Source organism: Actinia tenebrosa, unplaced genomic scaffold (genome assembly GCF_029948245.1).
Source record: "Actinia tenebrosa isolate PJP-AT-01 unplaced genomic scaffold, QUT_ActTen_1.0 PGA_scaffold6__47_contigs__length_16458017, whole genome shotgun sequence".
Lineage (NCBI taxonomy): Eukaryota > Metazoa > Cnidaria > Anthozoa > Actiniaria > Actiniidae > Actinia > Actinia tenebrosa.
In genome coordinates, this window is record NW_028292583.1 from 14,377,975 (window position 1) to 14,399,637 (window position 21,663).

Sequence of the window (21,663 nt, forward strand, 5' to 3'; positions counted from 1 at the left end):
TCGTTTGGTCCAGAGACGCCCAGAGCCAAAGTGCATAGGATGGACCAAATACCCGCAGGAGACTACAAAATACTAGGATATGCGATCCCCAGAGACTTGGATGCTGGCTGGTCGGCAAGGGGGCACCGAGTAGTATTGCGGAGGAATAGAGAAACGTCTGTGGCATGGGCCACGGAAGCCCTATTGGAGGCATTTGCAGCTGGAAAGTTCGAAGCCAACGGCAACATACGCACTGCCATACCAGGAGAAGAAATATTGCTAGAGTGGAAAAATGGCATAGCAACTGTCTTCGTACCGGAAGGACCAGGCTTGGACACATACCACGAGTTGGCCAGAAAAATAGACCACAAAATGCCGCAGAATCCAGGAAAGCTACTGAAAGTCGTAGCGCCACCGAACAAAGAATGTACGCAGGCGCTACATATGCAGCCGAACGAATACCAATGCTGGAAAAACGCCAAAACCACCTACAGAAAAAAAGAAAGGACAATACTGTTCCTTTCCGAGCTATGTTCGGAGTGCGTATTGGAGGGCTGCACTGTGGAGCATGCAACCACTCCAGTTTGGGGACATTTTCTAGAAGAGCAAACTATAGACTGGACATCTCCAGCGCCTTTGTATTGCAAAATAGGCAGAGAAAAGACTACCAAAGCAAAGAAGAAAGACCGGCTAGTGCACGTTTCTACTCCATTTCCGGAATCCTAGAATTTCTCTGCGGCTCCGCTGGATGTCTGTAGTAGACAACTTTGGGCGGTTGCATGCGCGCCCAAACGACAGCAGCAATGCCCAAGACGGCAAATAGCACATTGCCGGCTATTTGCCAGTCTATTTTTGTGGATATTTCCTCCACTTCGTCTTCGAAGGAATCCTCTTCGGGTTCCTGCTCCATTTTGGCTAGGAGTTCCTCCTTTGCGTCTCGGAGTTCTTCTCTAGCTTTTTGGAGATCGTCCAAGACTATAGCAAAGGAATCCTGCACTTCTAGGAAATGTTTCTGCAGGTCTGTAGTTGGTGGCTTTTCGGGTATTGCTACCTCCAGACCATTCTCTCGCTCTATCCTGCGAATCTTTGGTATGCCTATGCCGTACTTTTTGGCTACCTTTTGCAGCCCTACTCCATTTCGTCGATCTTCCAACAATCCTGCGATTTCTTCCTCGGATAGTATTTTGGGCGTTGCCATATACATATGTAGACAGGGTTTGGGCATGTGGATCCATAGGGGGTATTCCATGGATCCATAGGATATAGACATGTATTTGTACATAGCCATAGGCATAGCCGGCTACATGTTGGGAAAACAGCGCACGATAGAAATCCTTTTGGACGTCCTAGGAGGTTTGTATAGAGCACAGGAGACAATAGGCAACGCACGCATTCCGGGCTACGTAGCGGCACCATTGCGCATAGCCCTTCGACGGTAGCGCCCTGTTTTGGGGCCCTTTGGAACATGGACAAAATATACACTCTTCTATTTTGGGAAGCGTCGCAAACCAGACATCTTTTGGAACATGGATTGGTATCTTTTGGAACATGGATCTGCATCTTTTGGAACACAAAAAAAGGTAGTCGAAACATGGTTGTCGAGGCGCGGACAATCCATACACTCTACTAGCATATACTAAACAAAGATTTAACCTTATTGTTAACATTCTAAGACACTTTTTGAATAGCACATCTTTAACAATTTAACAACCTTATACTTAACATTCTGAGACACTTTTTTAGCACATGCACGTCTTTTGGGACACGCACATCTTTTGGGACGCGGCTGCACATCTTTTGGGACGCGGCTGCACATCTTTTGGGACGCGCATACACATCTTTTGGGACACGCATACACATCTTTTGGGGACACGCATACGCATCTTTTGGAACACAAAAAAAGGTAGCCGAAAGTGGTTGCCGGGGAAATGGGATTCTGTACACCCTACTAAATAAAGCGAACTTAATCCTGGCTTACTTGGAAGGGCAGGCAAAACACTATGAAAAAGTTAGAAAAAAGTACGTTAGAGCCCGGAGTACGCTACATAAGATTGCGATAACTTCAGGATCCATATCTGTTGTGTTAACGGGCTCTGGCGTTGCTACTTCGCTTACTGGGCCGGGAATAATCGTTGGAGTTCCTTTGGCCGGCGTTGGGGCAGCTTGTGGTATCATTTCGGCTGTTGCTACGGGCATTATGAAAAAGCTATCCACGAAAATATCCAAGCATGACACGACAATAGCTCTATCTAGGGCTAAAGTAAATACTATTACCGATCTTGTCTCAAAGGCTTTGCGTGACAGAAAGATAGACGACGTAGAATTCTCGCTTATTCTGGCCGAAGAAGACAAATACGAGAAATTAAAGACGGACATAAGGAATAAGAAAACAGTCGTAAAAGATCTTTCCGAGGAATCTCGCAAAAAGATCTATCAAGAAGCGAAAGAAGAGCTTCAAAGAAAGCTTGCTCAGTAAACATCTGCTTCGAAAAGAGCGTGACGGGATTCTATTTACATATCGAACGTCAGTCTAGAAAATATGCAGATTAAATATAATAATTTTCACATACATAAGCGTCCAGATGTGTCTGGCGTTCGCTTGTGATCGTGGACTTTGGGGCTGGGGAGGCCTAAAGTCCCGAGTTCGAGCCTCGCTGTAGATGCATTTGGACCGGTTGCTGTGAGTGAAAAAAAAGCCTCCCCCACTCACAGCAACCGTGGGGGGAGGGGTAGAAAGTGCGATTCAACCCCGCGATGGGGGGTTTCGCGATTGGAAAAGTCAGGGGGTGTCTCGGGACGCTGTCCGGAGTTCACCCTCTGGTGGGTCGTAAGAAAGATATATGTGTATGTACTAGAGGGCCTCTGGCGCGGGATGAAATAAGCCCCGTAAGCCCAAAATGGGGATAGCTTGGTGTTCTGCGCGATGCATTCCCCAGTGGGGTTTCTGGCAAAATAAACGCCAGTTTTGCATTTTTATTTTCTCGGAATCCATCCTAACAGGGGGTGGTTGGGGTCTATTTTGTAAAATATTTCGTAAATTACGTCAGGATAATAAGGAATATCCTTATCCAGCCGACAAAACATCCACTCGGCTTTTGTCATATCAGAAACCTCGGGAATAGACTTACCGGTAATTTCAGACAAAAGATAGGGAATAGCTTTGTAATATTTCCCTAGTTTTAATTTTTTCAGCGTTTTCCGTAGACTTTGTGGGGTTGGCTCTTCTAAATGGTCTATGATTTTCTTCTTTACTTCGTCGCTTAAATATATCGGATGTAAACCTTGGATATGACTCATCCAGTCCCTGAAGTATTTTATTCTCTTATATGGCGTTTTCTTACGACCTCCATTGGCGTAATACTGCTCTCTGGTAGCATTTGGTACGGCATTACGAATATTCTTACCACATTCGTAACACTGCGCTGACGTGTCGTCTTCTATTTGCATTTTCTTACCACAACACCAGAAACCCTTGGGCTTAGGTATGTTAACTTTGGATCTTAGGCAAATTATACAGAAGTCATTGGTGAACTTTTTACATTCATGCATCGTATATATATCGTACATTTTTATAAACACTTATCTTTGATTCCCAACACAGCAGCAGTAAGGACACGGCGCGCGGCTTATTCCCGCTGCCGGCGCCTTCCTTAAACCGCCTGTAAAACCCGTAAATCTTTGACATTGACCGCGAGTCCCCCTTACTGCTGCTCACTGCTGTCGTGTTTTGTTGGAATTTTCAAATTATATAACAAACTTTTTTAAATCTTAATTTTTTTTTAACACCAAAAACAATTTACAATCATTGTTAACAGTTGCAGAATTTGGCTTAACCATTGCTACTTCATTAACAAGCTCCATGCATTTTCTATCCACAGCTATAATAATGCAGATATAAAATGTGATAAATAAGCTAATATATACAATTATTCTTATCTAATATGATACAGCTGTACCTGTGTGTTAAAAAATAAATTATGTACAATAACTTAAAAAGTTAATGTCATTTCTTTATCTTGGGCTTTGTTCAGAGCTGTTTAACTTTGGAAGTTTTCTTACAGCAGCTGTCTTTTTAACTGGACCTTTTTTGGGGTCCAGAATCCTTTGGTTGTCTGGTAAACCAAATATACTACTCCCCCTGAAAGAAAAAATGAAACATTTTAGAAAAAAATAAGAACAACTTAAAGTATACAATTGATGGATGATGATAATGATGGTGACGTTGAGGAAGGTGATGGTGATGATGAGGATGGTGATTGTGACAAGTGGTGATGGTGATGATGATGATAATGGATAGAGGTGAGGACTAGTAGTGGTGATGGTTTTCAAGGTTTTTCAAGGTTTTTTTTATTTCCCAGAATGAGAACTTTATACTTTACATCACTATTTTAAAAAAATTAACTGGGAGGAGCAGAAGAAAACAACCCAAAAGGGTTAAGAGAATATTTCTGCACCTTGAAACTATATAATACTTTCAAAGAAGGGGGAAAGAGGCAAAACTAAAATAGATTCAATACACATAAAAAGTTATATATAATAAAGTGAAGTTTGAATTAAATTAAAGTAGGAAATAAAGTTAAATTGAAGCAAAACCTAAATAGAATCAAAATTCTAAAGCAACAGATGTTTTTAAGCTTATTTTTAAAGACTTTATGTGTTGAACTGGTTTTTATATTATGTGGTAAATCATTCCAGCTTGTGACAGCTGCATACTTAACACCAAACTTCCCATAATTCAGGTTTACTGGAGGGACATATAGATTCTTATTTGATTTAGACCGCGTATTGTAATTGTGAATCAAATCTGTACCTTGAAAAAGGTGCTTGTACTGATAATGATACTCTAATGAGTGGTGATAATGTCATATGATCAGTGATAATTTTATTATAAACAACTTACTTTTGAAAGGAAGGATTTGATATTCTTGCCAAGTGAGCATCACTTTCTCTCTGTGCGTCATTAAGAGCTTGCCGTCTTTTAGCTTTTGTATTATCAATTACAGCATTAGCCTGTGATAATAATTATAAATAACTATTAAAGTGAAGGCATTTAACCTGTGAAACAATCAACACTAGTCAACGTGTGATTATAGTCAAACAGACACAAAGAAGACAATGGAATTAGAGTCTAAGTCTAATATCTATTTCACAGGTTTAATGACTTCTAATAAGGATTCAAAATACTAAATACTAAGTGGAATTGATAGATAAATTACTTGAGGAAAGCAGGGACCAAAAGAATCCTTATATTTTGAATTAACCTTTTTACTTTAGATTTTTTCCTGTTACCTGATTAAGCTCAGTAATGTATTGTTTCCTCTCTTCATTGATTTTATGATATGCCTGTAAAAATGAAGAATACAAAATGATGAACTATAAAATTCAGGATATTAGATTTGAAAATTATTGAAGCCTTAGATATATATTATATAATGATAGTACTATGTAGATTCATTGTTGTAACTGGAATGGGAATTTGGAATGTTTTGGCTTATTTTGCTGGCCAATGGGATAGGGTAATAGGTTTGTGAGAGCCTTGTAGTTGCTCTCATTTGCTTAATTGTCAAACCAGTAAAAAAAACAACAAAAAAAACTTATGTATATGTTTTTTTGGTGCTGACATAAAAAAATTATATTGAGAATAAAATATATTACAAGACATAAAACATGTTCATGACCAACCTTTGATTCATTGTCCAGTCTCCATTCTAAATCTCTCAACTGTCCTTCTAAGGTTAACTTGTCTCTTTCCATTTGTCTCATCAGTTTTCTTATTTCAGCCTTTAAAGGAAACATTTAAACCCATTTATAGCACGTTTTATACCTCAAATCAAGGGTGGCATTAGTGGTAGTGCACACACTTCTCAAAAAGGGTCTATGGTTTAATTCCTGCACTATATGGGCATCACATGTGAGGAGAGTTTGTTGGATCTTTCCCTTGATTCAAGGGTTTTTCACTGGATTCCCTAGTTTTCATCTCTATGCAAGACCAGTGTCAAGCTAAATAATCCAAATACAAGAGAAGAAAGCAAGCTCCTCTTCCGTCCTTCTTCCTCTGTTAGGTGAAGTGGGTGTATGAGGGTATTGTAGGTTGAAGATATTCCTTTAAACTTACATCACTAAGTCCATTGTATGTCTTAAGCTTATTTCCTGGTTTACCTAAAAATCAAAAATATATGTACCTTGTTCACTGCATTCATTATGTTTGTTAGGTGTAAAATGCATTTAGAGGCGAAATACTAGTTCCTTTCACAGTTTCCTGCATCATCTTGAAAGGTAGCTGTGCCTTTGCATCGAAGCAAGACAAACGGTGAGCTTGCAATGATAGAGACATGTGAATAATTGTTCAGGGTGTTAAAGAAAGGCATCTATCATTGCAAGTCCATCATTCGTCTCGCTTTGATACAAAGGCACAACTACTACTTTCAAGATGGTGCAGGGAACTGTGAAGGGGACTATTCAGGGGAGGTCTGAAAATTATGTGTAATGTCAATGGCTGCATCCCTTGGCAGGCTGGTGGGTGGGGGAAGGGTTGGTGGACATAAATGGGGACCACAAATTTAGGAGTATTAAAAAGTATGTGCCCCTCTCTGAATTACACAATGATGCAGCCTTATAACCTTTCTTAAACAGTATATCAGACTCACCATCTCTTGAAGGAATTTTCATTTGTTCTAGTTTGTCTCTGAGAAGAAGGATTTGTTTTTCAAGTTGGTTGTTCATTTGTTGTTGAGTTTCGAATCGTGTTTTCCATTCGTTGTCTAAAATACAGGAAAAAATAAATAATTCAGGCTTCATTCTTTCGAAATAATAGTCTAAAATTCCCGTATTAGAGGCGTATATAGCACAATTATAATAGGTACATATTTAACTTCATCCAACTTAAGATCAAAATAAAATCTTCGCGTAATTCTCTACCTTCTTCGCCAGCTGTTTCAGACTTTTCCTGCATTTCTCCAATAGTTTTCTCGAGATCTTCCGAAGATTCTTCCAACATGTCTCTAAAGTAACGTTTTATATACATAATACTTAGATCTGAGCTCCAAAAGAAAGAGAATTTGATCGTTTTTAGCGTATTTTGCTTCGCGTGATCTTCATGGCATACGGCAGACGGTTGTTGAAAGAATTTATGTTTATGTTGAAGAAGGATCATCTCAGGTCTCTCAAAGCTTGATAATTTGATTATAACGCTTTTATTCATATTTCCGTAGAAGAAAATAATGATCCAGAAGTATATACAATAGTTATCAATTGAGCAATTCATAACAATCAAAGCAATATTTCTTGATTCTTAACTTACTTCATTTGTTTTTCTTGTTGGATTTCTGCCTTTAGTCTCTCTATTTCATAATCTAATTCCGTCTTTGGTGCTTGCTGTTGCCTTTGGACCCTCGGGGAAACTTCAGAAGCCATTTCTGAAGGTTTTACAACAGGTTGAGGCTTTACTTTTGAAGCTCTTCTTGTTTCTTTAAGCTCTTTTTTAACAGTAGAAGTTTGAGTATAAAATCTCGTAATATCTGTCGAGCCGAGTCTGTGACCACGCATGACTTGAATCTATAGCAACCGGGGTAAACAAAACAAATGGCGGCTTTTTGCAATCTTTAAAGAAAATATGTTCTTGGAATTCAAAAAAATGTTATAAATAAAATAATCAAATTTAGAATAATGTTTTAGAACGTTTTTAATATCATTTATGATGTCATACAAGCGCGCGACAAAATGTTTAACGTCATAATCATCTTTGATTAGAGATAATTTTGATCAAATTCGTTCGTAAATAAAAGCAAAAAAATCCAAAAAGTAGCCGAAAGTGGAGTATGTATTCATTAGAAGTTGGTGGAAAAAAAGTAATTATCGAAGACAAATTTGGAGAGTGTAAGTTCTCTAAAGCATTGATCTGATATGACCGAAGTCGCAGATAAGTCCTGCACACCCACTCAGAAAGGAACAGCTACTGAGCCACATTTAACGCATCATTCACTGGTAGGAGTAAGCACACTGTTGGAGAGATACGGTTACCAGATTGGAGAAGTATTAGGAAAGGGTTCTTACGCTGTAGTAAGAAAAGCGCACTCGAAAAGATACAAAAAAGACATCGCAATCAAGATCATTTGCAAGAAGAAAGCTCCCGAAGACTTCCTAACAAAGTTCCTACCGCGAGAAATCAAAGTTCTAAAGAAAATACAGCATCGCAATGTTTTAAGTCTTTTAGAAGTTATCGAGACGAATACTAGGATGTATATTATTACAGAACTAGCAGCAAATGGGGATCTACTTGAGCACATCCGATCTAATGGCGCCATAGCAGAAACTAGAGGCAAGGAACTTTTTCGACAACTTGTCGAAGGAGTGTCTTACATCCACAGTAAAGAAATCGTTCATAGGGATCTTAAATGCGAGAATATACTACTTGATAAGGATCATAATCTTATCATATCAGATTTTGGATTCGCGAAAGAAAATTTACCCACGGCTACGGGAAAAAAGAAACTCAGCCATACATACTGTGGGTCATATGCTTATGCACCTCCAGAGATATTAAAAGGTAAGTGAGCTAAGTATTACATTATCAGCTATAAAATATAAGTGAAAGAGCTTGAGTTACAAATAAACTCGAGTTCCAGAAAGTCATTGAAATAGGTTAGCCTGGAAGTTTGTCTTTGAACGAGAGTTGCGCATTTCGTAACATCCTTTCAACAGTATTTTTCGGCCATTTTTTCTTAAGCATTGCTTATGTACGATGCTACCTTATCAGATGTATTGAGTCCATGGACAACACTAAAGCAAAGGATGTCTTTTGAACATGAGTTGCGCATTTTGTAACTTTCATTAAAGAAAACATTTTTTTCGTTCAACCATTTTTTCTTAGGCGTTGCTCACGATGCTACCTTAATTAGGAGATGCATTGAATACATAGACGACACTTGCGCACGCTGTCTCAACATGAGTTGCGCAATTTGAAAAATCATCAGTCTAAGAAAATTATTCAGTTTCCAAATATTTTTTCTTAGGCGTTGCTCACGATGCTACCTTAATTAGGAGATGCATTGAATACATAGACAACACTTGCACAAAAGCTGTCTCTGAACATGAATTGCGCATTTTGGAAAAATCATCCTCAGTCTAAGAAAATTATTTTTCCAATTTTTTTTTTAAAATTAGGCATTGCTTACGATGCTACCTTAGCAGATGTATGGAGCATGGGAGTAATTCTTTACACTATACTGTGTGGAAGACTACCATTCGATGACTCCAACCTTCGCAGTCTACTCCAGCAAGTCCACAAGAGAGTTGTTTACCCTTCAAGAGTGAAACTATCCGATCCAGCCAAAGCAGTGATTCATAAAATGCTAACATGGAACATACCAGAAAGGATTACAGTCGAACAGCTAGTGAACGAGCCGTGGGTGAAAGACGATCATACAGAGAGTTAAAAATACATCCTTGTTTAAACACAGATGGTGTAAAACCCATCTTGTTTAATCTTAAAATTGCTATGTAGGCGGTTATATATTGAATTATTCATTAACGTTGCTTCATCTACTTGATATCGTAACACATGGTCGAGGAGGTCGGTCACTGAGTTGTATCTTGTTTTACGCAAAAAAAATTTACTTCTGTTTTTCTTAATTTTAGAAATAAAAACCTTATCTTACTTGGACATTTATTGCATGTTTGAGCTCTCAAATATAAATATCCAAGTAGCTTTTCTACTAGCTGCACTAAACTCCATTTGAAACTGACTGCAAGTATACGACCACAAGCGCTTGCAGAGCTGTCTTGTTAGATTGGAGGCTTTATGTCTTTACAAGTTACAGTGAAGACACTCCAACCATGAACACTTAACTGTATTCAGATTTTTATTTTCTGAGCTTTTTACTGCTTCAAACACTCTAAAAAAGTAGGATTAAGCTCAAATATGCTACGTGATCAAAAGATAACTTATTTCTAAATGATTCACTCTAGGGATGAATGTTAAAAAAGTAGTAAAAAAGCACAAAGTGTTCATGGTTATAGAGTGTCCTCACTGTAAGTCACAATGTATGTTCAAGTTAAGTTTTGAACAAGTTTTTTAGTCAAATTACAAACACGTCCTAACCACAGGGACTAATCCATCCCTTGCAATTTTAAGTTACAGAGACATAACCAGGATTTCTCTATGAGGGGGATTGTTCCTTTTTAACCCGGCTCGACAAATCTTCCCTCCCTTCCTCCACCAAAACACATGCAAATGATCTGCTAAGGCACCCCAGTACCCGTGGTTTATATCACCTAAAGTTTATTTTGGCTTTTGTCAGGAATAGATTGTTGCTGTGAATCATCTACTGAGGTATTTTCTTTCTTTTCCTCAAACTGCGCAGCAACTTGATTTCCACTTTCCTTACTCGTAGAATTATCTTTGTCACTAGCATTGTTTGTGTCCGAAATTTGTTCCCTAGTTTCCTCCTTTGTTGGAGTGTTTTGGTTTGTGTTTATGTCCTTTCGTTCATCGCAACTTCCCTCATTCCCTAATTCACCATTCTTCATTTCTTGTCCTTCCTCCATCCTATCATTTTCTTCCTCGTTAGAGGAACTCATAGCTTTACCATCTTCATTTGTACTCGATGCGGTTTTTCCCTCATGATTTTCAATTTCGTGAACCTCGCCATCTGATAAAGGTTTTTGATTCTTTTCTACGTCTTCGTCGTCGTCAGTCTTTACTTTCCCTACACTTTTAACACCGTTTACTCCTCCACTTTCCCTCTCTTCCGAATGTCCATCCATATTTTCATTCTCGCTGTCTCTTTCATCAGAGTTTCCAATCATATTTTCATTGTCATCATATTTCTCCTCAATGTTTCCATTCATATTTTCATTCTCATCCCTTTCGTTAGAGTTTCCATTCATATTTTCATTCTCATCCCTTTCGTCAGAGTTTCCATTCACAGTTTCATTTCCATTACTATCATAAATGGAGTAAACCGGAACAAGCCTCGAAAAGACCTGCAAGCGATGATTCTTGGTATCGGCAACGACAATGTTACTATTTTTATCAACCGCTACATCATATGGTGTGTTAAACGAACCAGGATCATCGCCAACGGTGCCAAAGCTACCAAGGTATTCTCCTTCAATAGTCACTATCTGAATGCGATGGTTCTGGCTATCAGCCACAAGGATATTCTCTTGATGATCTAAAGCAATCCCTCGAGGGTATGCGAACTTACAAACACCGATTCCTTTGCTGCCAATTGTCTTTGCTTCAAGACTCCTTTCACGGAAAAACACTCGTAAGTGATGCTTCATGTAGTCAGAAACTATGACGTCACCATGCTTTGTAACGGCAATTCCTATTGGATAATTGATTTCTTCTGGCCCACCAATAAAATGAAGGAAATTGCCTTCAAAGCTGAATTTTTGGATTCTGTGGTTGGCTTTGTCGCCAGTGTAGATGCAGCAGCTGCTGTCGAATGCTATGGAACACAGCTCTGGTCTGCGGTCATTCTTGCTGTAAACTGGTAAGATAGGGCGAAGAAACTCTCCTAGGAAAAAAATTATTTTTAATGTTAACACGCTAGAATGGTATGAAGCATAATAAAGAGAAAAATACATGTAATTCTTAGTTGATATATCGCATGTAACTGCTGCTGCTTTTGATTGGTTCAGAGAGGAATCCCTTTGAATGCCACGTCACGTCTGATTGGATAAATCATGTTTTCGTGTTCGATTTTAATTGGTTTATTGAACCTGAAGCCATTTCTGAGCTAGTACGCACATCCATTTCCCTCGTCTTCGGCTAATAACCCTTATAAAATAATATTCCCAGAGTTCATTTCCATGACGCCTGAAGCTGTCTATCATGCTGCAACCCTTACTAACCTGTTAAATTATTTACGTAAGAGTAGGGGACTGTCTCCCGGCTCAACAGACTATCCCAATTTGGAGGTATACAGTCAAACAAGCTCAAGCATTGACCCCTAGAGTCGATTAATGAAATCATTAGTCAATTATTCCTTTTATACGTACGAACCGGAATAATGTAATATTGCAATATTCAAATGAAAATTCAGTTCATTATTCGACTCGTGATGAAGAAGGTAAATCACCTAAATTACAGATACCTTCGAGCAGAAGTCGCTCTCATTTCATGAGCACAAACACTAGGTTTCGTAATTTCCATACCTCAATTACTTGGAGGATATCATCCGTGATTTTGTATGGAACGCTCCCGCCTTGAGCGAATGGAGAGACAGTTCCATGTCGTCGATAATGTTGAAGTATTTTCTGAACTCCCCAACTAGAAATTTTCAGTTGTCGCGAAATTGCTTTATTTGAAAATCCGCTATTGCTGAGATTTACGATTTCCTTTCGAATAATATCAGGTAAAGGCTTTCCCGGCACATAAACACGGCCAAGACTATTTCTGGCCGCCATGTTTTCTTGGTCTTCCGGCTGTGCTAGCACTGATTAAACAATCAAAATGTCGTATATTGAATTTAAAGTTGATTGGAATTTTCATATCTTCGTTTTCGACGTTGTAAATTTCAACGGAATAATGAAATCAAAATTCGAAAATTCAAATCATTAATCGACTCTAGGGGTCAACGCGTGAGCTTGTTTGACTGTAATACAAATCCACTAACTATTCACTCATGATTGTAAGCCTCACGGCTCAGTGCTTATAGCACCTAAAATGCAGCCCGTAAAAGTCCTCCACTGGTCATAAGAATAGTATAGATATTATCATTATAGCTAAGCGAACATACCATTTTTATTGAAGACTCGAATAATCTGTGAATCAGTCATCGCGAGTTCGCCTCGACAGCTGACAGCCAGTGCGCATGGTCGGCATTTCCCGCCAATATTAAGCGGTTGCTTTTGGACTTTTCCGTCTACTGTTATCACGTGGATTCGACAGTTTCCATAGTCAGCAACATAAAGGTGACCGGAGTGGTTAATAGCAACGCTGACTGGTTGATTGAACTGTGGTGGCGATATTCCCTTCCCTTTACGACCAATGACTGTCGATTCCTGCTCTGTTACCTCACTGTATTCCAGAATCTAGCAAAATAGGAGTCTGTTAAGAGCGGTTTTCGTACAGTATATTTATATAATATACTTATGATATCCCTTAAAAGCCTTAACAGGACGGTTTGCTGTCAAACTGCGCAGGTCAGGAAAATGGCGGGAAAGAAAATGGCAGTCGCGCACGCGTTAGGAAAAAATTAAGGCGGGAATAAAAACTCGGCGCGATACAACTTTAAGATGAATATTTCTGCAACGGTTAAGGTTGGTTATTTCACGAATGGAATTCGGTCACATCTCCTACCTTGTATTCAACATTCTGTTCAGTATTTTGAGTCTCAGCTCTTGAGTATGACTTGAACCGGCTCTGAGCACGTGAAGCTGGTGTTAATGGCTTGTGACGATTAGTTTCTTCCAAGTCAATGGATGTACTATCAAGTTTTTCCTGTAATTCCATCCGCATTCGTTGGTTTTTGTGAATATTATGCTTAATAATACGAATCTGCAAAAGTGTATCGTGTATTGAGTCTTCTAAGCGTATTATTCCTTCCGTACGATGTCGTATTTCAACGTGAATTGAACGAATGTCGTCAAGAGCTTTCTGATGCTTTGAGATCAACTCATCCTCGTCCTTTTTTCCTTTTTCAAGCTCAGTCAACTTTTCTTTCAACTCTGTTTTAATGCTCGCACTGTTTTTGTTCTTCTCTTGCTTTTGCTTTAACTTATCAAGCTCTACTTCTTGCTTCTTGAGGAAAAAACGCACCGTTTCAAGTTTTCGTTCAATCGACTCTATATTGGATTCATTTTCTTTAATTTTCTCTTTGAGGTTTTGTATTTCGTCCTCTTCTTGGACTAGCTTTTCGTTATTCGCTTGGATCTGCATCTCGTATTGCTTGACATCGCTGTCTAACTCAGCTTCGCATTCTTCATTAGCGACTATTTCGTTTTCTAGCCGTTCTATCATGCGGAGAATTGTTTCTCTCTTTGTATTTCGTCTTGCGTTCCCCTCTTGTTCATCATGGTCTCCTGAAATAAAATAAATTGGGATGAATAATTGAATTGAATCGACAGAGGTTTCAAGGGATGTCAGACGTAGCAACTGTTCTTGCTTCAAAACCGGAACAAGGAAATATACCAGCATTGCAGAATATTGGCTGCTTTACATGCCGAAAAAGTCGCTTCTCATACATCACACAATGATTGCGCGCAACGTTGAAGGTTATTTGCAGACGCTAAGACTTATTAGGCACAACATTGATAAAGAAAATATCTATTCTACGTCTGCAGTATTGCGTGCCAATTTGCGCGCAAGCGCATCTTTGCCTTCCATACATTCCACTTTCATAATATAAATGATGTAGATGATCTTAAATGATCTATCAATACTGCCTTTTCTTTTCTCTCAATGTATATCTTCGACTTTCAAGACCATAAGACCATTAGTACAAAATAGACAACGAAGAGAAGATACTTATGTATACTACTGTTAAATAAAGTACATAATGAAGAGTGCATACCATATATCAGTGAAAACATTCGTAAGGGATTACGTAAGATTAGTAAGTTCAGTAAACCTCAGTAAACCGTAGACCTACAAAACTTTGCACTAATTTAAGTACAATTTTGTTAGTTAACTTTTTCACTGATATATGGTATGCACTCTAAGATTTCTATTAAGTCTAAGTTCAGTAGACCTCAGTAGACCGTAGACCTACGAAACTTTGCACTAATTTGTACAATTTTGTAAGTGAACTTTTTCACGGATGTTGCACAAGGACGCATTCCTTCGTTACGTTATCCTGTGCCATTTAATTGCGGATTGTTTTTCAGCTTTCTGACAGAGATATCAAACAAGCCTTGAAACGAAGTGCCCTAAATTACAAAACATTCTAGACCCTGTAGCTAATAGCTTTATCATTTAAATTTACAAACTAGTCCTGTACAGATATTTACAGATGCGTTGAATAATTTAGGCAACCTACATGTTGATATTTTTCAAACATTTACTAACTATAGCAATTGCCTTTGATCGACACTGAAAACGTATTTCTTTTCTTTATACTGACGTTTTTAATTTCATAATGGTTTGTAGATTGTTTGCATAAAATGTAGTATTAATTTGACTTACCAAAACCAACACCAGGAGCATACTTCTCCTTGAAATTGTCCACCAAGTTCACCAGTTTTAGACACTTCGTTTCGACAAGAAGCTTTCTAAGAAAAGCAAGTCGTTTTTCTGATACAAGGCCTCGTGTTTTTAGAACTTGAGTCAACTCAATCCCTGATTCTAGATGCTGCAATGTTTCCTTGTTGATATGACCTTGGAGAAGATATTTCATGTATCGTACGTCTTCCAAATCTAGGTCCTTTCCAATGTCATGAAGAAGACTTTTCAATGTCGTTGGTGTCTCAGTTAAAGCTGACATCATATTGAGTTTCTTTAGAGAGTTACGGAGGGAAAAAATATGGTGTTATTCGGACCATAGTAACATAGTGTTGTCAAACATACAAAAAAATTTGCATTTCTGTCCGCGAGATTACTGTGATGGTTAAACAAAGAGTGAGTCATGGATGGCGTAAAGTCAACAATGTAGGGAATTATCTATTATTTTCCGATCCATTGAAGTGATGCCGACCTTAATTCGATAAATTGCAGCCCATTTGCAACCAAGCCTTACAATTTTTTTCTACTAAAATATTAGAAATGTGTGAAGAAATTGGGACACTTTCCAACTTTTCTTTCTCCTTTTTTCTATGGAGCCTAGCCCCAGCAAATTTATTGTTACCAATCAATCTTCAAAAATTCAAGAACAAATTATGCATGAAGTTCTTATAAAAGCACCAATTATGTTACATTTGACCAAAAGATAAGTGTGAAATTTAACAGCAAAAGCCATTTTTTGAATAAAAGGCTGTGCTTTGAACCGTGTTATTCGATATGAACATCTATTCGATTTTGACACGTTTTATTCGATATGTTCATCCATCCGATTTTGACCCGTTTTATTCGATAACTGGATCCATTCGATTTTGACCCGTGTTATTCGATATTTTAATCCATTCGTTTTTGACCCGTTTTATTCGATAACTGAATCCATTCGATTTTGACCCGTTTTATTCGATAACTGAACCCATTCGATTTTGACCCGTTTTATTCGATATGAATCCATTCGATTTTGACCCGTTTTTATTCGATATGTTTATCCATTCGATTTTGACCCGTTTTTATTCGATAACTGAATCCATTCGATTTTGACCCGTTTTATTTCGATATCCATTCGATTTTGACCCGTTTTATTCGATAACTGAATCCATTCGATTTTGACCCGTTTTATTCGATAACTGAATCCATTCGATTTTGACCCGTTTTATTCGATAACTTAATCCATTCGATTTTGACCCGTTTTATTTCGATATGTTCATCCATTCGATTTTGACCCGTTTTATTCGATAACTGAATCCATTCGATTTTGACCCGTTTTATTCGATTTTGAATCCATTCGATTTTGACCCGTTTTATTCGATAACTGAATCCATTCGATTTTGACCCGTTTTATTCGATATGTTCAATCCATTCGATTTTGACCCGTTTTATTCGATATGTTCATCCATTCGATTTTGACCCGTTTTATTCGATAACTGAATCCATTCGATTTTGACCCGTTTTATTCGATAACTGAATCCATTCGATTTTGACCCGTTTTATTCGATAACTGAATCCATTCGATTTTGACCCGTTTTATTCGATATGTTCATCCATTCGATTTTGACCCGTTTTATTCGATAACTGAATCCATTCGATTTTGACCCGTTTTATTCGATATTTTAATCCATTCGATTTTGACCCGTTTTATTCGATAACTGAATCCATTCGATTTTGACCCGTTTTATTCGATATGTTTATCCATTCGATTTTGACCCGTTTTATTCGATATGATCCATTCGATTTTGACCCGTTTTATTCGATAACTGAATCCATTCGATTTTGACCCGTTTTATTCGATATTCATCCATTCGATTTTGACCCGTTTTAAATTTTTTTTTTTGACCCGTTTTATTCGATATGTTCATCCATTCGATTTGACCCGTTTTATTCGATAACTGAATCCATTCGATTTGACCCGTTTTATTCGATATTATCATCCATTCGATTTTGACCCGTTTTTATTCGATATGTTCATCCATTCGATTTTGACCCGTTTTATTCGATAACTGAATCCATTCGATTTTGACCCGTTTTATTCGATAACTGTATCCATTCGATTTGACCCGTTTTATTCGATAACTGAACCCATTCGATTTTGACCCGTTTTATTCGATATGTTCATCCATTCGATGTTGACCCGTTTTATTCGATAACTGAATCCATTCGATTTTGACCCGTTTTATTCGATAACTGAATCCATCGATTTTGACCCGTTTTATTCGATATGTTCATCCATTAGATTTTAACCCGTTTTATTCGATATGTTCATCCATTAGATTTTGACCCGTTTTATTCGATATTTTAATCCGTTCGTTTTTGACCCGTTTTATTCGATATTTTAATCCATTCGATTTTAACCCGTTTTATTCGATATGTTGATCTATTCGATTTTGACCCGTTTTATTCGATAACTGAAACCATTCGATTTTGACCCGTTTTATTCGATATGTTCATCCATTCGATTTTGACCCGTTTTATTCGATATGTTCATCCATTCGATTTTGACCCGTTTTATTCAATATTTTGATCTATTCGATTTTGACCCGTTTTATTCGATATTTTAATCCATTCGATTTTGACCCATTTTAATCGATATTTTGATTTATTCGATTTTGACCAATGTCGATATTTTTATCCATTCGATTTTGACCCGTGTTATTTGATATTTTGAGAATGCAGTATGAAAAAGCAAATAGTCCGAATAAAATAGTGAATAAACTAGTGAATAAAATTGGATGTATTGAAAGAATTACAAATGTAATAATTTATGCGTGGTAAAATTTTTTGACGCGAACAATTTTTTAATATTGCTCTTTCAAGCTGTGAATGACAGTTTGGAACGATTGGTAATTATTAACATAAATAGTACAAGATCTTAGAGATAGATATTCATGCACTATATTTCCTATCTGGATTTATTAATATATATGTTTATATATGTTTTTTTTTTGGTAAATTACATACATGTAGTTACTTTATAGAGCTTCCAATGAATTTTTTGTTTAGAACCATTTTTATTACTAGGGAGAGGTTGATATCATCTGGCTCAAGGACTGTCCCTTAACAGCTACACATGTAAAGCTAAGGGTACAGGCTAGATTCTTGGGGAATCTTATTAATACATTAATAATAATGATAATATAATTAATATAGCGCTTATACATTTCGGCACTAAGCGCTTTACAATAATGAAACGTACTAAAACAACATTGAAAATGATGTTTAAGAACAACATGATCCCAATGCTTTTATTTCACAAAAAGATTTCTCATTATTATCCAATAATGTTAACAGCACCACAATGGCTGCCATGTTTTTCTCTTTCGAATCTGTTGGGAATGCTTGCAACCCAAATTTGCTTGGATGACCACGAAACAATGGCTTCACGTCGAGGTTGGATGAATAAAAGAATATGGTATAGTCTGGTCTTCAAACCACGTAAAAGGTTGATTGAGCTGCATTCAATTGAATGACAAAACGAAAGAATCTTAATCTCCTGGGAATTGAAACCTATTGTTTTGCCCTCCAAACAGACCTCTTCGGCTTGGGGTAATGTTTTTCCATTTCAGACCACGTGTCATTCCCTTGAGAATAAGATTCTTTGTTTGAGCTGTATCTATATTCATGTGTCTTCTCATGTGCAACCGAGCGCAAACCTTAAACAAAGAAATGATACTCTAGGGAATGACACGTGGTCTGAAATGGGAAAACATTACGTCAGAGCCAAAGAGGTCTATTGACCTGCATTCCAAAGTGCTGCAAGGGGTTTATTGCTAGGCTTCATTTCTTGTAGGTAATAAAAGATTTCAGGAGGTAGACCCAAAACATTTCAAAAGCGGGTTGCAAAGTTATTAGTCATAATCTGAAAGGAGATCAACAAATGGCAGCTGCTAATGTGCATAAAAATAAAAAATAAATGTTTTTGGAGTGAAAACCCTTTTAAATCATTGAACTCGTTGATTTAGATAAGGCGTGTGAGTTTCTAATTAAATTAATAAATCTGTTACAAGATGTGAGCATTTGAAGTTTTGAAAATGCACCAAGACGAGGCCACCAAGGCTTCCAGTGATAAATACATGCAAAACTCTCTAGTTTCGTTCTTTCATAACTTCTTTGGTATTCAGTCAAATTCTACAAAATTTTCTGGAAATAGTTTTCATGAAGTATTTTCTTAAATAGCATTGATAGTTTCTGGTAAAAAGGCTTCATTTTCTCTATCTGAAAAAACTGAATAAGCCTGAAGCGAGATGACGTTTTACCCCCGACTCTATGCCATAATAGTTTTTAAAATTCTTTCATATCAAAATTTTTGATTCCTTAGAGAATACAGGAACAAAAGTCATAATTAAAGAACAAAAGCAGTGTGAAAAGGATTATGGTCTAGAGACGGGGGTAAAACGTCATCTCACTTCAGGCTTATTATGAAAGTAGTCTATAAGATTTCCATTTCTAGCAAAACGATGGTATCAATAAATGAATTTCTTATTTTAGGGGGATAGGGAAGGGAGAAATTGAAAATCGCCTGGATTATTTTTTAGCATACATTTTTGTAGCTTTCTGGCTTAAATTTATCTGGACTGGTGTAGCCTTGTCAGGCTCAACACATACCATAGACAGGACAATTGACATTGGACTGGGATTTTCTTGAAATTTGTCTGTAACATTTGTGATTTTGTTTCGAAGATTTCTTGTTCTGCAAGAAGCATGCAAGAAAATCACTGAAAAAACAGAGAGAAAAATTAATATTTGCAAAATTTTGGCACTGACATAATAGTGAATGATATTGTTTTTCATTTTGCTAGAATATTGCTTTCCAGTTGAGGAGAGAACGTGGCATGCAAAGCATTCAAGAGGAAAAAATGACTGGCCCTAAGCATTTTTGGAGCTTGAAGAAGCAAACATGGTGGTAAAGTGAAATTGTTTTTATTCTTCCTTTCCATATTTTTGCTTCTTGTAGGCACATATATGATATTTTAGTCAAAAGAAAACAGAAAAATATGCAAAAGTTGGGTTACAGTGCCCTAGTAATGAGGGTCGGCAGCAAAACAGGTAATTATGCTGTGATTGGCTGAAGTAAACTTCACTGCTTACATGTAGCTGGTTGATGCTGCTCCATATTTTAAATCTGGGAAATGTATGGGATTTAAACAATCACCAACTAGTAGTGCTTACCAGAGATAGGTGCAACCACACCCCAGAGAAAGACAAGCACAGACCCAAGCACATAGATTAGCAAGAGAACGACACCAGCAACACCAGCACTGACAAGGTACTTATATGCAGTATTGTCACGTCTGGTGATCTCTTTTTCTTTACATATCCTGGCATATACCACGAGGGCTACTGCTACAGATAGTGCCCCTATTATCATATCCTTAGGATATAGTGTTCTAAAATGAAAAATAAATCAAGTGATTATTTTTTTAATCAATATCTTTGTAAGGCATAATTAAACACTAAGGGACCTGTCATTATCAGTTCCCTGTGGGGGTGGTGGAGGGAGGATTTTTGTGTCGATACCATAAACGATAATTTATCCCCCCAGAGGTTGCTCTCCAATCTTTGTGTGATCCCCATTTTCACACCTGTAAATATATAGCTGACCCAGTTGTCTAAGAAATTGAATGTGAAGCCCCTTAAATCCTCCAGCCCCAACCCCCCCCCCCCCCACCCCCCCACAGGTGATAAATGTTGAGATATAACGGTCCCTAACGTGTTATGTTGGCAAATAATTCATATATATGGAATGTTTGAAAAAAATTAATACATTTTACTAGTTTTGGATTTCCTCATAATTTTTAGCAAAAATTGAATCCTTTAATTGTACAAGTTTGAATAAAGTTTTGTTTCCAAAGAAAAAACTTAAAGAAAATAAAACACAATCTGTTCTTTTACGTTTACTTACCCTACAATAAGGAAAATAACGATGCACCACAAGAAATAGTTCGTCTGATAGTACAAAAGATTATTGACTATTCTGTTAGACATTCTTTCTAAGTCGCTCAAAGTCGGAATAGTAAACTGAGCGTCCGTTAAGACGTCTTGTAGTGAGCGAAAGGGTGGAAGTTTCATACCAGCCGCCATCTTGGATTACGTGGAGTAACACATAACACAGGTAACCCGCCATCATCTTTTAGAGGACCTTTGGCGAATTTGAAATAATGAAGACCCTAAAAATTCTTATCTTCGCTGAAGAAAGTATTGATCATAATGGTAAACGATTTTGTACAGTTTTTCAATTAAATTTAACAGAAAAATCTTTAGTTAAAGAACTAAGAGAAAAGTACTTTTTATATACCATTTTTATAGGTTATGGAGAAATAATTTGATATAAAAAAAACTATTTTGGATGTAAGGGAAGATGGACAACGACAAAAACACAACACCGCAACATTCCAGAACTTAGAACAATAGCGCAGTGCGCTGATTCTAAAAATAGCTTAAAGATTCGGACAAACATTGCATTCTGTTTA

The 21,663-nt window shown here is 37.3% G+C and overlaps 4 protein-coding genes across 4 annotated transcripts; 1 reads left to right on the forward strand and 3 right to left on the reverse strand.

Moving 5' to 3' along the window:
* Positions 1-3,499: 3,499 nt before the first annotated feature.
* LOC148906156 (coiled-coil domain-containing protein 169-like) lies at positions 3,500-7,618 on the reverse strand. The gene is made up of 8 exons (XM_089039145.1): positions 7,280-7,618; positions 6,898-6,980; positions 6,627-6,740; positions 6,095-6,138; positions 5,662-5,760; positions 5,269-5,322; positions 4,880-4,989; positions 3,500-4,117 (listed from the first exon to the last, which is right to left on the reverse strand). The coding sequence occupies exons 1-8, from the start codon at positions 7,522-7,524 to the stop codon at positions 3,991-3,993; spliced, it is 876 nt and encodes a 291-aa protein (XP_088895271.1). The 5' UTR covers positions 7,525-7,618; the 3' UTR covers positions 3,500-3,990.
* Positions 7,619-7,881: 263 nt separating this feature from the next.
* LOC148906157 (testis-specific serine/threonine-protein kinase 4-like) lies at positions 7,882-9,413 on the forward strand. Its single transcript, XM_089039410.1, has 2 exons — positions 7,882-8,524; positions 9,142-9,413. The coding sequence occupies exons 1-2, from the start codon at positions 7,882-7,884 to the stop codon at positions 9,411-9,413; spliced, it is 915 nt and encodes a 304-aa protein (XP_088895536.1).
* Positions 9,414-9,423: 10 nt separating this feature from the next.
* Positions 9,424-14,368, reverse strand: LOC148906158 (uncharacterized). Its single transcript, XM_089039129.1, has 3 exons — positions 13,289-14,368; positions 12,726-13,020; positions 9,424-11,501 (listed from the first exon to the last, which is right to left on the reverse strand). The coding sequence occupies exons 1-3, from the start codon at positions 14,123-14,125 to the stop codon at positions 10,252-10,254; spliced, it is 2,382 nt and encodes a 793-aa protein (XP_088895255.1). The 5' UTR covers positions 14,126-14,368; the 3' UTR covers positions 9,424-10,251.
* A 730-nt stretch (positions 14,369-15,098) lies between these two features.
* On the reverse strand, positions 15,099-21,548 carry LOC148906159 (PRA1 family protein 2-like). The gene is made up of 4 exons (XM_089039411.1): positions 21,096-21,548; positions 20,363-20,580; positions 19,799-19,908; positions 15,099-15,422 (listed from the first exon to the last, which is right to left on the reverse strand). The coding sequence occupies exons 1-4, from the start codon at positions 21,272-21,274 to the stop codon at positions 15,099-15,101; spliced, it is 831 nt and encodes a 276-aa protein (XP_088895537.1). The 5' UTR covers positions 21,275-21,548.
* Positions 21,549-21,663: the final 115 nt, after the last annotated feature.